The sequence below is a fragment of the Symphodus melops genome, assembly GCF_947650265.1.
Source record: "Symphodus melops genome assembly, chromosome: 13".
In the NCBI taxonomy this organism is placed as follows: Eukaryota; Metazoa; Chordata; class Actinopteri; order Labriformes; family Labridae; genus Symphodus; species Symphodus melops.
The window spans coordinates 2,740,330-2,756,301 of record NC_136703.1 but is presented as its reverse complement, the minus strand read 5'-3'; the positions used below and the strand labels follow the sequence as shown (position 1 = coordinate 2,756,301).

Here is a 15,972-nt window from a genome sequence, read left to right as displayed (position 1 = left end):
ATTGTGTGTTTGTGTTTGCAGGCCTGGTGTACGACTCTCAGATGCTGAAGCACCAGTGTACGTGTGGAGACAACAGCAGTCACCCAGAGCATGCTGGGAGGATACAGAGCATCTGGTCCCGACTACAGGAGAGAGGCCTGAGGGGACAGTGTGAGGTACGACACAAATCTGATCAAACCTTTAATGTGTACAGAAACAAACTCACTCTCTCAGAGCCAAGAGCAGCATCAAAATCACAGATGGAAGACCAAACAAACGACTGACAAGCTGACAATTTCACATCTTACCATCAAAAATATGATTTTTATGGTTTTATCCAAAAATAGAAAAGTTCACATTACAAGTCCATCTGATCAGTATGTTTGTGTGGCTCTGTTTCATAATGACTTTCATTATTTAATTCTATTGTATTTTTTTAGCCTTATTTAATTTAAAATTGTTGCTTTTACCTTTTTTGCTATTGATGCTGTTTATATTTCCTTTTTTGAGCTGCTGTAACAACCAAATAAGTTGATCCTTTCCTTATATTATCTGCCGGCTTCATGCATATGATTTCACATGAAGTGTGCAACAACATGGATATCTATCCCGACAGTATCAGTGTCTGAGAGATGAGAAACCTGAATGGCAAATGTCCTCTTCACGCAGAGTATCCGTGGTCGTAAAGCCACTCTGGAGGAGCTCCAGTCCGTCCACACAGAGCGCCATGTTTTGCTCTACGGCACCAACCCGCTCAACAGACTCAAATTGGACAACCGCAAACTTGCAGGTACGCAACAACGTCGACTGATTGATGAGTTTAAAAAGGCAACTTGGAGAAACGGGTATGATTATGGTAGGTTTTTAAAGAAGGCAGTACCAAAGAAAATGAGTGCACAGACCAATGAACCGCCTGTAACAGGCCCGGATTTAGTTTGATTTAAGTCTTTTCATCAGAAACATAAATGCTAAACAGTGTTCCAGATGTACAGATTTATTCAATAACAGAAACAAAACTATCGAAAAGTGAAGTTGTACAATTTAAAACACGAGTCAGACTGTGTTCATGTCTGAGTCTTTGAAGTCCATAGATTAGAAAGAAACAGCAAACACATGCTGGTGCTGCAAAGCGTCACTATAAATAGTTTTCTTATGACATGAAGAGTCTTTAATGGATTCTGCACGGTCAGCATGAGCCGACTTTGCATGAAGTCATTATGCTGATGAAAGACAATAACTGGCATGATTTATATATTCTGAAGTCTTCTTCTGTTTGTTTCCGAAGGAATCCTCTCTCAAAGGATGTTTGTCATGTTACCGTGTGGAGGAGTAGGGGTAAGAGTAACACACACACACACGCGCACACACACACACACATACTATTTTTGACCATAACGTAATTCTTCAAAGCTCACACAACACAATCACAGCATTGAAATATGATATTGTTTCAAAGATGAGCAGCAAATAAAAGACAGGAAAAAAAGAGAGTTGGCTAAAGTTGGGCTGACAGTCCGTGTCGGACCATGACAATTCACACTAATAAGAACAACATGTCCATGACTGAGGATGAAAGAAATGCCTCTGATTTCATTGTCCAAGCAAACCAGAGGGACAATAATGCCACATTGAGAACAAACAGAGGGAAGGGAAAAAGCGAATGGAAAGAAAATAATCGGAAATATGGATCTGACCTCACAAAGGGAGAGAAAGCTGAATGTTTTTAATCTGGAATCAAAGCAGAACGTCCTGAGTCCTCGTTTTCTCCTCATTGTCCCAGAAGAACCTCACACATAATCACGATTCATACTGCAGCATGTGGTGAAGAATTTCACGTGATGTTTGTTTATTGTATTTTTTTTTTTTTTTCAGGTTGACAATGACACAACCTGGAACGAGTCGCACACCTCCACAGCATCACGCATGGCAGCAGGCAGCGTTGTCGAGCTCGCCTTTAGAGTGGCTAAACGAGAACTAAAGGTGAGGGGGGGGGCCAAAACAGTATTCAGACAGTCACACCCAAGTCATCGTCCTCACATCAGAAAACTGTCGATGCAGTGGAGACGAGGATTTCATAGTTAGTTAGTAAGCTGCTTTTATTGTCTGACTTTGGAGAAATTCGCTTTGGACACTAATGGCTCATCACAAACGTCTGGATACACATAAACTTCCTAACAGCACAGAACACACACACGCTTCATTTGCACACACTCTTTCTGTGTCACATGTACCCATGCAACATCATTCATTCTATTGCACTCCTGTATGCCATCAGTTTAGCCTAGCGGTCAGAGGAAGTGCTTGTGCTCTCCTGTCGAGCAGCAGCTGATACCTCAGTGAAGGTTCCTCCCTCTCAAGAGCATGACCTGAAGCCAAAGGTGACACCTGCTGGTGCAATCTAAGTCTTACAGTTTTAAAACTCCTGAATGTGGCTCCTACCACCACGTTATAACCACTCCGCTTCCAAAAGGTGGTTCTTCAGTTTTTGCATATTGACAGGAAATCTTTGCCATCGGTTTACATTTACAAGACAACAAGAGTTCTCATGAATATCCTGCATTGTCTTACATCCCCAGACCTCGAGCAATTTGGCTTCATGTTTAACTCACTGAAATGATGATATACGTTTGAGGGACCCGTCAATAACTTCTTAATAGACTTTGTGGATTTTGACAGTTGTATTGTATCTTTAAGGAAAACTTTTCATCCCATTACAGGTGACATATATTTTAATGTTGTGAAGCAATTAGCAGACCTTTACATCCAGTCTCATAGTGATTCTGTTTCTCCTGAACAGAACGGCTTTGCTGTGGTCAGACCGCCGGGGCATCACGCAGACCCCTCGAATCCAATGTAAGTGTGTGTGTGTGTGTGAGCGTGCATGTGCAGCCTGAGCAACAGTTGTCCTGTTGTTGCCTTGTCAGATGTTTTTAATGAAGTGATATGGAGGGCACTGAGGAACATTCTTCTGTACTGATTCTTTGATGACTCATCTTCTTCTCATTTGTCCAGCCAGTGTACTCTATTTAACTTATTTAACATGTGAATTAATGGATGCTATCATCAATAACTTATGGCTGCGATCACGAGAAAAGAAACTTCAATCGATCAACTAAAAAGGGCTCAAAATAAAAGAAACATGAAGCCTGTGTCTTCTTACATCTTTGCGTCTCTTTTTTTTTTTTTTTAGGGGGTTTTGTTACTTTAACTCCGTGGCCATCGCCGCCAAGCAGCTCCAGCACAAACTCAGCGTCAGCAAGATCCTGATCGTTGACTGGGTAAGTTCACTCTCGCCTCATGTCTCGTTGATTTTGATCGTTTTTTTCCGGGCAATAAAGAGCTGGCTGTGAGTTCGGAAACGTTTGCATGAAGCTTTTTACTGCATGTTTTATATTTGATACGAGACACGACATTCGGGTAGAAGACACGATCTATTGCGTGCAAAAATACAAGGACATTTCTTGCACTTTAAAAAGAGCACCAGAGACGTACATAAAATTTGAACTCCAGTGGCCGGTCAAAAGAGGCGGAGCGCTTCGGAAAAAAACCCTGGGTGCTGTTCTTTTTCTCTGAACGACCTCCTGCGGCTACGCTCTCTCTCCTCATTGAAAACATTTATAAAAAATACGTTGGCGCTCTAGATGGACACTGGACCTGACCAGCAAACTAAATCCTCCTTTTTGTTTTAGTCAACCTAAACTGTTCTCCACTCTTCAAACCAGGCTGTGCATTAAACAACGAAGCTTCACCTTATTTGTTTGCTTCAAATGCATCGAATGTATTTAACCAGCTTCTGCTAAGAAATGTCATTTATTTTCTGCGCTTCCGTTGCTAGGACGTTCACCATGGTAACGGCACCCAGGAAGTGTTCTACAGTGATCCAAGTGTTCTCTACATCTCGCTCCATCGCTACGACGACGGAAACTTCTTCCCTGGCAGTGGCTCTCCAGCCGAGGTCAGTGACACAAACACAACAGTCACAGGCCGCTGTTCATGACATGGTTCATGATAACAATGACATACTCGCTGTTGTTTTAGGCCGGTTCTGGAGCAGGGGAGGGCTTCAATGTGAATGTGGCGTGGACAGGAGGACTGGAGCCACCAATGGGAGATGCCGAGTACATCGCTGCTTTTAGGTAAACACTGCAACATTTTAAAGACGGGTGACATATTAAAGGAATGATTCGGAAATGATTGTCTGCCCAGATTATATTGAAATGTGAATCGTATAAGGATCCAATCTTAACGTCCCCAATCTGCTCTGAGATCGTTGGGGACGTCCTGACCTTATTGACTGTTCAAGTAGTCAGACAGCGTTTGGTGGTCTGCTCACATTGGAAGACTTTCAGCAGACTGTGTTACAGTACTGCTCATCAGATTCACTACATAAGTAAACGTAGATCTCTTTCTAACGTTCATCTCATAGTTTAAGTTTAATGTTTATGCAGAAAATGTTTATGCACAACAGAAAGTGTAATTGGCCTGGTCATGCTTTGTCATGAGGTACTCTTATTTATATTTCATTAATATTATAAACGGTTATTTCTGAGCTTCTGCAGCTGTTTGCTTTAGATAATAGAGAGCAGAGAGAGCAAAGCAAAGGGTTTAATCATGCTTGGTTTGTTGTCTACGAGGTAGCAAGGAGGAGGAAGAAACACGAGTGAGTTTTAAAGTGGCTGTCTTGAGTTTTATTGATCAGTTTGAGGCTATTAAGTGAAGCTGTAATCCAACAATTTATCTTCTTTCCTTCTCACTGACCCACAACAAAGACACTTTCAAAATCCAGCCTCTGATCAGCACAACATCCCCTCTGACGTACTTCCTACCTAATGAATAATCCTCGTCATTTGGTGAGCATGTGTGTGGCTCACCCTGCTTCCAATAACTTCAGTCGCTTTACAGTAAATGAGCTCAAGGGTCTCGTGTTTGACAGATTTGGGACGGTTACTTCCTGCTTGTGGGTTGGATAATTGCCATCGGTGGGTGTTTGGCACCCATAAAGTTTTGGTTGTGTGGGCTTCTTGGTTGTCTGGCGCATCAAAACCTACGGAAACTGTGGTGAGCGCATGGTCACAGGAAAAGGGGGCACAGTGACGAAGTGACAGACAAACAGGAGGAGGTGGGAGGTGGGGGGCTGCAGGCCAAAGCAGGTTTAATGTTTATATACGCAACTTGAGCAGAAACATTTAATCATGCACAGGGAGGTTATTATAAAACTAATACAATGACAAACAGGCTTCAGATTTTACTCACTGAACGTTTGATGATTACGAGTGCAAAACATTTATCTATCAATAAGTGTTTGATCAAAAACCATGCTTCTCATTTGAGTTTTGATCAGAAATGAAAAAAGACCTGGATGTTAAAGCTTGTGTCAAGAACATTGAGGTTGGTGCGTGTGTGCGTGTGTGTGTGTGTGTGTGCGTGTGTGTGTGTGTGCGTGTGCGTGTGTGCGTGTGTGCGTGTGTGTGTGTGTGCGTGTGTGCGTGTGTGTGTGTGTGTGCGTGTGTGCGCGTGTGTGCGCGTGTGTGTGCGTGTGTGTGTGCGTGTGTGCGCGTGTGTGCGCGTGTGTGCGCGTGTGTGTGTGTGTGTGTGTGTGTGTGTGTGTCTTTCCCAGGGAAAACCTAAAGAGAGGATTTGTCTGCAGCATGCTGTTGACCGCCCCGTGCTGCAGGGTGACGTGCAAATAAATAACCATAAAGAATGAATCAGTCTCTCTCCTTCTCTCTCTCTCTTGAGGAGACATCGGTATGAATTCTGTTTCATAACAACTCATAAACTCCTTACAGGAGGTATCATCGGTCTGAGGTGTTCCTGAGCTAAACGGTGACTCACAGGCAGCTCCAGGATCGTCTGACCCTGACCTCTGACCTTCCTGTGGAGCAGAGCGCTCGATTTCTCTTGCAAGCAGGGGGGCTGGGACCAAAGTGTTTATGAGTTTGAACAGCTCCAGACCATTAGAGGGACGTGTCAGGTTTATCCATATCTATGGAGGGCTGGACAAAGAGTGAACGTCTCATGTTTATGGGGCCGCTGTTGTTAAGAGTTAAGATGCAAACATTTTGTTCATAACGATGTCACCTCGAATGACACTTTTGATGTTTACGGATCCATCTGCTCAGAGTTTGGATGAAAAGTTGTCCCTCCCTGTGCTTCATTTCACATCTAAATTAAATAGTAAAAGTTGTGAGCACAGTGTGCGAGGTAATTCTTTCTTCAGGTTTTAGTTTTCACACTGGGCGACCTCCCGAAAGCTTCAGACTTTGAGGAGTTTCTATGTTCAACAAGTGGAGCATGACCATGGTCCAGTTTGATCCTTCCACAGCTTGATATCATGATAAATATTTAAACCAGAAAATGTTTTTTTTTCTTTTTAATGACAAAATTGAGTTAGCGATCTTCAAAGTCATCAGATCATCTGAGGGTAACGTTGAGAATGTGCCTTCTTTTCTTCAATGAGGAAAAACAACTCGTCATGTGTTTTTATTTTTTCTCACATAATGCCGATCGTATGGTCCGGTATTCAGCTCCGTTCTGGACCTAATAGAAGCTCTGAGTGAGTTTTTGTTTCTATCTGCCTGCAGCCTCCGATGAGGACAGTCCACAACATCAAAAACTTCACAGACCATCACGTTCATTTTAAGATGATGCGAGTGTGCAAAACAGATTTGCCGCAGAAACTCAGAAAATCACCGTGGTAACAGCAGGCATGCAAGTTTAATCTGTCATCCTCCACCGATTATGAAAGACGCGTTGGCAGGACATCTCTGCAGACCTCCAGCTGACTTATGATTCAGCTGCTCGTTACCTTGTGTTTATCAGCACGACTGAAGTATAACAGTCTGTTCGTGCAGAAACCATTCAGTCAGTCTGAGCTGACAAACTTCCACAACTTGTTCAGTCCTGCAGGGAACGCCGGGCTGTAGTGAAAGCTGATAAACCTTTTTGGGAATGCAGCTGTTTTAAGTATTCGTCCAGAAGAAAAAAATCAAATTATGGAGTTTAGACGATTTTCAAGCAAAAATAAATCCCTTGAGCAGACAAACGCTTCATGATTTTAAGTTTAAAATGTTTAATTCTATAAATATTCCTTTTACTGTTTTTCTTGCCGCCGCTTTGAAATTTTTCAACAATAATACACGTGGACATTTTCAGTATCGATAGCGATCTTGCTCCAGTATGACCAGGCTGAAGGCTGATTTTGCAGACCGAATCAAAATCAGCTTTAATTGGCCAGATCAGATTATCAGACGAGTCGATTGGAAAAGATTAGAGATTGTCGACCACCGTCTGCAGCTGTGATCATCTGACTCTGAACTGTGGAGTCTGTTTAACTTCTGCAGGACGGATCAAGACCCTGATCAATCTGAGTTAGTCTCTGACAAGTAACTAACCCCGTAACATGAATACAACATCATTTATCGGCATCCTGTGAAGCCCCTTTTAATGTTTCTCTCTCACACACACACACACACACACACACGCACACACACACTCTCTGTAATTAATACAGTTTGCAAACATGAAATGGTCTGTGGAAGAAAATAAAAGTCTGCAAGGTTTTTAATGGAGAACATTTTATGGGTTAAACTTTGGGAGCGCTTGAACCTCAGATGGGGAGCTTCGGTGCATTTTCACCTTATCCTTCACTCACACCCCCCTTCTTTCCATCTCACACACACACACACACACACACACACACACACACACAGTCTCCCTCCTCCCCTGATTGATCTTTAATAGGCTCCCCCTCCTCCTCCTCTCTTGTCTGTAGTTTCTTTCTCAGGGAAGCAGCGCGGCAGCTTTAATGGGTCTGCAGGGGAGGCGGCTCTGGGTTTTGCGGTTAGGTGTGTGCCCGCTCTGCCGTAACTCCACGTGATGATGAAGTTGATAGAAATGATCCAATTAATCAAAAGTTGACAGGATGATCTAGAGGGATTATTTCCCCGACCTCTATTGTTTCTGAGCGTGTTTGCATGTTTGTGATTGGCTGGAACATGTTTGTCCGTTTCATGTCTGTGTCCTCAGTTTTGTCTATGAGCTCATGTTGTCCATCTGCATGCGGTCATGACAGCAGTATGTGTTTGGATGTATGTGCGTGTGTGTAAGAAGCAGAGAGAGAGAGGAGGGGGGAAGGGAAGGGGAGGGGGGGGGTCTCCACAGTCCCCAGGCAGAATAATGAAGGTAAATGGATCCCAGATGGACTGCTTTTCCTCTTCTCCCCGTGTTGTCAATGACGTGAGGAGAGTGACAAGCCTCTAATGCGAAACAGACTCACACACGTCGGCTTTGAACTCCGCCGACATCATCGAGCTGAGCCTCTCTCTCTCTCTCTGCCCAGGGACAGTGCAGCTCTCCCTTCTTAAACAACAATAGCATGAAGAGAAATCTTCATCTGTTTGAAGTTGACAAACAACAGAAAGCAGACGTGAGCGCCGATGTAACGACACGACTCTGTCAAGCAGAGAAACAATAGTCCTTTGTGAGCGCAGTGTGAGCTGCCAAGTCTGGAGTCAGCCAAACCAGGTTGAACTTGTCATGTTAACAACTCCTTAATTTGATTGTTGATGTATGTCGGCTTCTTGTGAGCAGACTGATGAAATGAATCCTCCGTGTTTAAGTGTTTCTATCATTGAGTCAGCAGAGCTGCAACCGGTTTCCAAAGTACATCATCGGTGTGTATAGTGTGCTTCGGTAACGTCCTGTGATGATGCACTTTCATGTGGAATTTGGGGCTAGAAAGTAACTTTTGGTTTAATCCTGCAGGTTTAGATTAAGGTTACATTGTTAACATGCTGCAACTCGTGCACCATCTAATGAGCAGGAGGACGCTGCTGAAGAAGTCATACAGAGCTGAGACTTCACGATGGAGCCGTGCTCTTGGCGTCTGCAGTTTTGTGACATTAAGTCTGGGTTAGAACTTGTGCTAAACTTTTCTGACCTTCTTAGCAGTATGCACACAGGATCCCTCAGCTCACCTCAGAGTGGCCGGGTAGAGCCACTACTGTTCTGTTGAGTCCACATTTCATAAATGATCACTGGCGTGTGAGCAGCAGCTGAACTACTCTGTTATTCTACCACTGCTTTATATATGATGGAGAGGAAGAGCGCAGCTACCTCTCCTTCTAGTCTTTGACTTCACATGTGTAATTAAGGCTACAAATCCAATAATTAGCAGCTGATTTAAATCCTTGGTTTTAGTGAGTCCGTGCAGCTTGTTGTTTCTGAACCCTTTAATGTTGTCGTTCTTCAAAGATGGCTGCATGTTAAAGCCAGAAGATCCCGAACATCTGCAGCAAGACAAAGATAACATGCAGGGCGCCGAGCATTACTGCTCATTCAAAACTAAAATTACACACTGGAGATGTGTAATTTATGACTTGGATCAAACCTTTACTGGTAACCAGTAGGAACCTAAAACAACACACGCACGCACGCACGCACGTCTGCGTCTCTGGACCTGACAGTTTCCTGCTCTGATTGTGTCCCTGCAGGTCTGTGGTGATGCCCATCGCTCAGGAGTTCTCTCCAGACGTGGTTCTGGTGTCCGCTGGGTTCGATGCTGCAGAGGGAAACCCCGCTCCTCTCGGAGGGTACAAGGTCTCCGCCAAATGTAAGCACAGGCCTCCAACCACGGACGGAGCTCCCTTTACCTCAAGAGCTCTTTTATAGCGAGGAGAAGCCAGTAAAGAAGTCTGTGGTCCTGAGTGTATTTACAGATATTAATAGATCATAACGGCACCTGTCCATCATGGACCAAAGAGCAGGAGAAGTGCCTTCGACTGAGCGTCGCTACATCTCTAATGTGACCATAATTACAGTCATGAGAAGCTGGTAGTTTCTGTAGGAGGATCCACAAGGTTTAAATATACGTTTGTTTCCAGAGAATATGAACTCATTTGGGAGCTCATGATTGATTGCTAAACTTCATGCTACATGTGAACACTTTGTTTTGTTGTTCCTCAGGTTTCGGCTTCCTGACCCGCCAGCTGATGTCTCTGGCAGGAGGCCGTCTGGTTTTGGCCCTTGAGGGAGGTCATGACCTCACAGCTATCTGCGACGCATCAGAAGCCTGCGTCAGCGCACTCTTGGGCATTCAGGTAAAGCATGCTGGGTTATTGAGTTCTTTTGGAGGGCTGTGTCTACATTCTGATTGTGTTTATAGAGCGTGAGTGGGTTCGGAAAGGTGAGGCCATGACTCGCAGAATCGAGAACGAATCTACAAGTTTTTTAATCATATGATTGTTTTTCTGGTAATTCACACGAAGCTGTGAGGATTGTCTGGACTCCATCAGACCATGGACTTACTTTACCCCTGTATTACTGTCTTACAGTTTACTAAAGATGTTGAGGTTGTTGGAGTTCTATTTTCACGAACATAGAGGAACACTTTTCTGACACATACTCAGACTATGTCGAGCCGTATCTCCAGCTGCACATTGAAGTGAAAGGACGTTGTTACCTTGTTGAGTTTTAGGCTGAATGTTTGTTTTCTTCTAATCTGATAACAGATTTAAGCTGAACCTCTTCAGTGAATAAAAATGGCTGTCATGGTGCCTGAGATAAAGGTTTAATATGGGTGATATGATCTTCTAATGTCTGTCTATCCGTCTTGCAGGATCCACTGGCAGAAGAAGTCCTCCTCCAGAAGCCCAACGCTAACGCAGTCCGCTCGCTGCAGACCGTTATACAGATACAGAGTGAGCAGCACTCATCCTCACCTGGGTGTTTTTATCCTGTTATCCAAACCTAAAACTAAAGGTGCGTCCTTGTGGTTGTTCCAGGTCAGTACTGGCAGAGTGTGAAGGCCTCCAGTGCATCAGTGGCTCTGTCTTACCTGGCTGCTCAGAGGAGAGACTGTGAGGAGACGGATGCTGTCAACGCTTTGGCCTCGCTCTCCGTGGGAGTGCTTTCCAACAAGAGGTACAATCACAGCGAAATAAAAACACACACACACACACACACACCAGACAAACACACGTAACGTGACAGAGCCCACTCTTTCTCTTCCAGCCTTCCCGACGAGCCCATGGAGCACGACAGCGACTCCATGTAGACAAGCAAAGTCACCGATCACCTCTCACCGTCAGGACTTTGGGCCCCCGCCGATCTCCTGATCCGCTGTCACACGACCATAAGGGGGACGTTTTTGTGATGCCACTGAGCCCCGCCCGTCTGCCTTATTCACACTCATCCACACATCATAACCGCAATGCTGAACCTCGACACACCCGCTGTACGACCACCTCAATGCTGGTGAGCAGCCAGCAGCACTACCTGCAACCGGGGAACCTTCAGAAACCTCACCAAAGGGCAAGACAAGATGAATTCTGGACAGACTCTGTCAGACTTTTCTCGTGACGAACGGAGGATTTTTTTGTGTTAAGTACCAAACCTTTGAGCTACAGACAGAAGCACTATGTTTTACCAGCAGCTGTTTTATCGCCTTAACTTTGCCTTAACGTCAAAAGCAACATCAGGTGCAGAAGGAGGACACTTTGGATTTTAAATTCCTTTTTCCTTCGCCACTGTGCAATTTAAAAATGCAGACCAAACAAGATGCAAAAGGCTGACGGGGGAGACAGACCCTCAAACGTCAGCACACGCACCGACACACCTGATGAATATATATCAAGGAGAAGCAGCAGCTTCAGACTCCCAGGAGGCACAGAGAGAGAGTCTGTTTCCATGATGTCATTACTCACAGTTTAACCACTAAAAGAAGACGACAAAGACACTCGAAGGAACGGGAGGACATGAAGATTTGTCGAAACAAAGAAAGGAGGGGCGGATGTCGTCGTTTTTATTGCACTGTTCATTCCATAATGTGAACCATGAGAAATTCCAAAGCTCTGTGGAGGAAGAAAAAAAACGCAAGTCTGTGGGTTATTTAATAGTTTAGGAGACGATTGTGGTCCCCCACTCTTCATCTGACATGTCTTATGAAGTCTCTGACTCAACTCAAAGGCCGAGATACTGTAGAGTTGTATTTGATATGAAGTTAATCTGTAGGTAAACGGTTTAAAGGCAGGATGACTTTTCCTCTGCTGTTCAGTGTCTTAAATACATTTATACTGACGCACACACACACACACACACACACACACACACACACACACACACACACACGTAAAAAGCAATGATGAACTGTGTATCTACCACTAGTATTGATTACTGTATATTCTTGTTTATATTTGAGAGTATGGAGCGTTCATTCCGCCGCAGCGCCACTCGAGGACCATTGAATTGTTTGATATTAGCAATAATGTTAATGCACTTAACGACACCGCCCAAAGACAACCGCCTTGAGAGCAGCACGAGGGACCAGTCGACAGGGACTCTACTTATGGAAGACGTTTGAACCCGTGGACTCTGACGAACATCACACATGCAGACTTTTGTGGACCGTTTGTTTTGAGTACAAAGACCTGGTTCAAACGTTATCTAATTCATTCTTCACAATCAAACTAAGGAATCTGAAGTGTCCTGTTTTCATGCTCCTCTTGTCATGCTACAATCAACCTGGACAACGCCATAATAGAAATGGCAGTACGTCATCCGAGCTGAATAATGTTTTGGCGTTCCACCATCTTTGATTTCTACAGAGGTCTCATTTACTGATATATCTTCCAGCTCAGCTTGGCTGGTTGCAGATCTTCTTTTCTCAGCTTTAGTTGCAAAGACTCGTCATTCTCTCTTGTAGTTTTTTTTATGTCTTCAGTTATTGGTGCAAAGGAAAGAATCCCTCCATCCATTATGTGCGCTGCTGTTCTTGGGCTCGTGATGGGGATGGAGCCGACCCCAGCTGTCGACTTTATGTAAAAATGAAAAGCGTTCATTGGCTGATTCCATAAAGACAGATATTATCATCCATCCCCAGTTAGCAGCAGAGGTTTAGGAAAGTAAGGTTCATCTATACGAGCAATTCCCCGACCGCCGTCCGGCACTTTGCATGCAAGAGGAAGAAATAAGACCATGTCACTGTGGAGGGGAGTTATTTTAATGCACATTCACTTACATCTATTGAGGCCTTGATAACATAAACTAATATTTATAGAAGAGAGCTGCAGATAGACCTCGTATAAATAATTAAACACAGATGGTGGCCAAAATATAAGAAACGGGTGTTTTTAAGACGTTGGAGCTTCTTGACTCTAAAACCTTCCAATGAAAATGGGACTTTTCTTGCATATCAGATTCAACGAAAATTATTTTTTGTTTCTGTGTAAATGCACGTTTTGTTTAAAAATAAAAAAAATAAATAAAAAAACCTTACACGGGTCAATTTGACCAGCCGAATGAAGAATTGTAATCTCAGCATCCAGGTAGGAAACAGTTCTGTTTGTTTAGTTTGTCAGACTCTGGGCATTTTCTGCCCACCAGAAGGCCTTCGAGCTTCATATCAAACAACAGAGAGGAAGTAGAAACCAAAAATCAGACGTCCAAATGCTGTTGCAGCGCTGCTCCATCCCAGAAGGCATTATTGAGAACAGGTTGCGTGGAGAAGAAACGCTGTTCTGTGATTGGTGCAACTGAGTAGTGTGTTATTAGTTTGTTTGTTTCTTGGATTGTAAACAGGATGTTTAAACGTTTTGCTTTGTGTCTGTTACGCAGCGTGCCCAGCGGGAGCATGTGGTGTCTTTGAAGTAACCGTGGTGTGATGCAACTTCAGTGTGTGAGTAAGAGAGAGAGTGAGCGTATACACGCCTGTGTATTAGTGCATGCATTTGCAAGTGTGCGTTTGTGAAATACTGTAAATGACCTCTCCTGTATCATATCCCCAGTAGCTGTTTTATTGTGTCTCATGCAGAGGTCTGTATCGCCTCACATCTTAACTCCTTTTTTATTACTGATGTCATTTGTTCCTTTTTGTCTTCTTAAAAAATTAAATGCTGTACATAGAAACTCCAAGACCAAAATACACATCACACACACACAAGTGCCTTAATGCATTCAGTCGTATGTGTGTGTATTGGTAACTCTTAACTAACTGGACTTACAGTAACTCTGTGTCTATAAACATGACGTTGAAATCTTTGTTTCATGCTGTTCTTCTGTCATTGACCTGTATGTGTTGTTTTTCCTACACACTTCTTACCATGTGTATGTATAGAAAGATGGTCTATTTTGTACTTTGTATTTTTGTCTTCTCGATTAAAAAGAAAAAGTTCAATTCCATTCACGCCGAGTTTTGTGTCTGTGTAAACATCCTCATAGAAGTGCTGCGTTTGCTTATTTACCTCCAATCAAAATGTTTTTGTTTGTTTTATTTTGTTCATTTATCCAATCGAGTGGCAGCTGTGGCTCAGTTGGTAGATTCCGTTCAAACCCCAGCCACATGTCCGATGTGCCCTTGGGCATGACACTGAACAGACATGAATGTGTATGATCGGGGTTAAATACTTCTGGAGTGGCAGCAGCCGTCCACTGGTTCAAGTCCCGATGCAGACCACAAGCTGAAACGTGTGGCACCAAACCTGCAACCCCTCTCCTCTAATGCGTGTCCACAGGTGTGTGTTTGTACATGTGTGGAATTCAGGCCTGTGTGTGAGAAGCACGTCTCGCTATAACGAGAATTTTCCCCCATGGATTAATAAAGTGTGTCAAATAAAATAAAACCCTCTGCCGTCAGTGTATCAGAGTGTGTGTGCACTGTTTTTAAGGATATGCACGGGTCTTTTTTAAATGGACATTAGCACTAACTCCCTCTGCTCTCTGATGCTGTGACCTCGACTTCACCGTAAATGAGGGAAACCTCGATTAAGTTTGGATTTATAAAAATCAATGTGCCGCTTGGATTTTGGCTGATACAGGGAACATTTTTGGATTTTTAGGACTGTGGCATCTAAAATCGGACTCCAGGTTTTCAAATGATGAGGAAACGGTGATAAAAGATTTACAAGTATATTTCCAGATGGCGTGTTGTTTTGAAAATCTATGTTCAGTTTAAGTATGACTGGGTTTGGTGCCACCCGAGGAAAGTCTGAAACTTATGTACTTACACAAGCTTATCTCGAGTGGCTAAAAATGAATCTGGGTCACAGTTTACATATTTTCTTAATCAGGTTATTTATTTAACTGAAAACAAATCTGTAATCCTGATGTTGATATGAAGTTTATTTGTTGCTAAGAACTACAGCAACTGCTGAAAGGGAGGAGCCCTCAGAGTCACTTCAAATGTAAGACCCCTGAAGTTAACTCATTTTTTATTGGATTTCTTCTCCATGTTTGTTTTTGTTGGTGCTCATTTAGCTGCAGTGATTTGAACTGAACCAATAACACGAGAATATAAGAAATGTGAGAAGAAAAACTGACTCAGAAACATCGAAAACATCAACGAAAAGTGTAAATGAAGAAATCATCATCCTGAAACTCCCTCATTCATCCTGAAATGACTCAAATTCTCAAAGTTTAATATATCAGGTTCTCAGGAGTTTAAGTTATAGCTGTTATGAGCACGGCCAAGTAAAGACAATGTCCTTGACATGGCATCTCCGCTCGTCAACATAGTGGGAGAACTTTGTATGCATGTGTGAGCACGTAACGTTAGCAACATTAGCTCTAGTGTGGCTGCGTGTGCCATCGCGCTAATCTCATGTTAGCTAAAGTAACAGCGTCACGCAATGACGTCAAACAGAAAATAAACCGGACATGAACGCCTTAAACTGAGTTTCTGAAACTCTTCCCCCTCGAAGGAGTCGGTGCGTTTTCAGTGACCTAAAACAATGTTTGCGTGTGATAGGCAGAAACGCACCTCTGTTCTCAAAACTCCCCGCCTACGTGTGGACTCAGGAGGTCAAGTTTGAGGGGGCTCAACAGTAAATGTGCAGGCGTGGAGTAACTCAAGACATCAAACTACATACAAAGGGGCTCAAAACAGCGCTATAAATTTTCCCACAGCCCTTAATTGCACATTAACGTGTTCTTTTAGGAGGAATTAACTGTTCCTGACTGACCAGGCAAAAGCACAGAGAGCTCGTTAAAAGCGACCGG

At 43.5% G+C, this 15,972-nt stretch overlaps 1 protein-coding gene across 1 annotated transcript in view; it reads left to right on the top strand.

Annotated features, from left to right (window-relative positions):
- hdac7a (histone deacetylase 7a) overlaps nucleotides 1–14,157 on the top strand; it is a 64,190-nt gene extending 50,033 nt beyond the window's left edge. Inside the window, exons 14-26 of the mRNA XM_079358914.1 lie at nucleotides 22–155; nucleotides 649–769; nucleotides 1,265–1,314; nucleotides 1,852–1,959; nucleotides 2,777–2,832; nucleotides 3,170–3,257; nucleotides 3,815–3,934; nucleotides 4,018–4,115; nucleotides 9,474–9,592; nucleotides 9,946–10,079; nucleotides 10,598–10,679; nucleotides 10,764–10,902; nucleotides 10,993–14,157. Of these exons, the coding sequence (XP_079215040.1) occupies nucleotides 22–155; nucleotides 649–769; nucleotides 1,265–1,314; nucleotides 1,852–1,959; nucleotides 2,777–2,832; nucleotides 3,170–3,257; nucleotides 3,815–3,934; nucleotides 4,018–4,115; nucleotides 9,474–9,592; nucleotides 9,946–10,079; nucleotides 10,598–10,679; nucleotides 10,764–10,902; nucleotides 10,993–11,035 (1,292 nt within the window). The 3' untranslated portion in view covers nucleotides 11,036–14,157. The remainder of the gene's footprint in view (nucleotides 1–21; nucleotides 156–648; nucleotides 770–1,264; nucleotides 1,315–1,851; nucleotides 1,960–2,776; nucleotides 2,833–3,169; nucleotides 3,258–3,814; nucleotides 3,935–4,017; nucleotides 4,116–9,473; nucleotides 9,593–9,945; nucleotides 10,080–10,597; nucleotides 10,680–10,763; nucleotides 10,903–10,992) is intronic.
- Nucleotides 14,158–15,972: the final 1,815 nt, after the last annotated feature.